At 58.7% G+C, this 283-nt stretch overlaps 1 protein-coding gene across 1 annotated transcript in view; it reads right to left on the reverse strand.

Moving 5' to 3' along the window:
* Window positions 1–28, reverse strand: part of DNAJB13 (DnaJ (Hsp40) homolog, subfamily B, member 13) — a gene marked incomplete at its 3' end in the record, with an annotated part of 2,314 nt that extends 2,286 nt beyond the window's left edge. The window contains exon 1 of the mRNA XM_010152047.1: window positions 1–28. Within this exon, the coding sequence (XP_010150349.1) occupies window positions 1–28 (28 nt within the window).
* Window positions 29–283: the final 255 nt, after the last annotated feature.

Here is a 283-nt window from a genome sequence, read left to right on the forward strand (position 1 = left end):
CAAACTTTGCGTAGATGCCTTTCTTCATGGCTTAGGGAACAAGGAGGAGCTGGGAGGGGAGTAGCCGTGAGAGCCCCAGCTTGAGATGCAGGGTTTTTTTTGGATGGAGGTTGGAGAAGGGGATTCCCTGCCACCTTGACAGGTGGGATGGAAGCAGGAAGAGGTGCCAGAGGTCCCTGGGCATGCCAGCGACCGGGGGTTCAGACCTCAGCACGCCTCTGGCCAGCGCAGCGACGCTTCACTGCCGTCCAGCCCCTCTCACCCACTAAACACCATGGAATCA

This window comes from Eurypyga helias, unplaced genomic scaffold (genome assembly GCF_000690775.1).
Source record: "Eurypyga helias isolate BGI_N326 unplaced genomic scaffold, ASM69077v1 scaffold40015, whole genome shotgun sequence".
NCBI classification, from domain to species: domain Eukaryota; kingdom Metazoa; phylum Chordata; class Aves; order Eurypygiformes; family Eurypygidae; genus Eurypyga; species Eurypyga helias.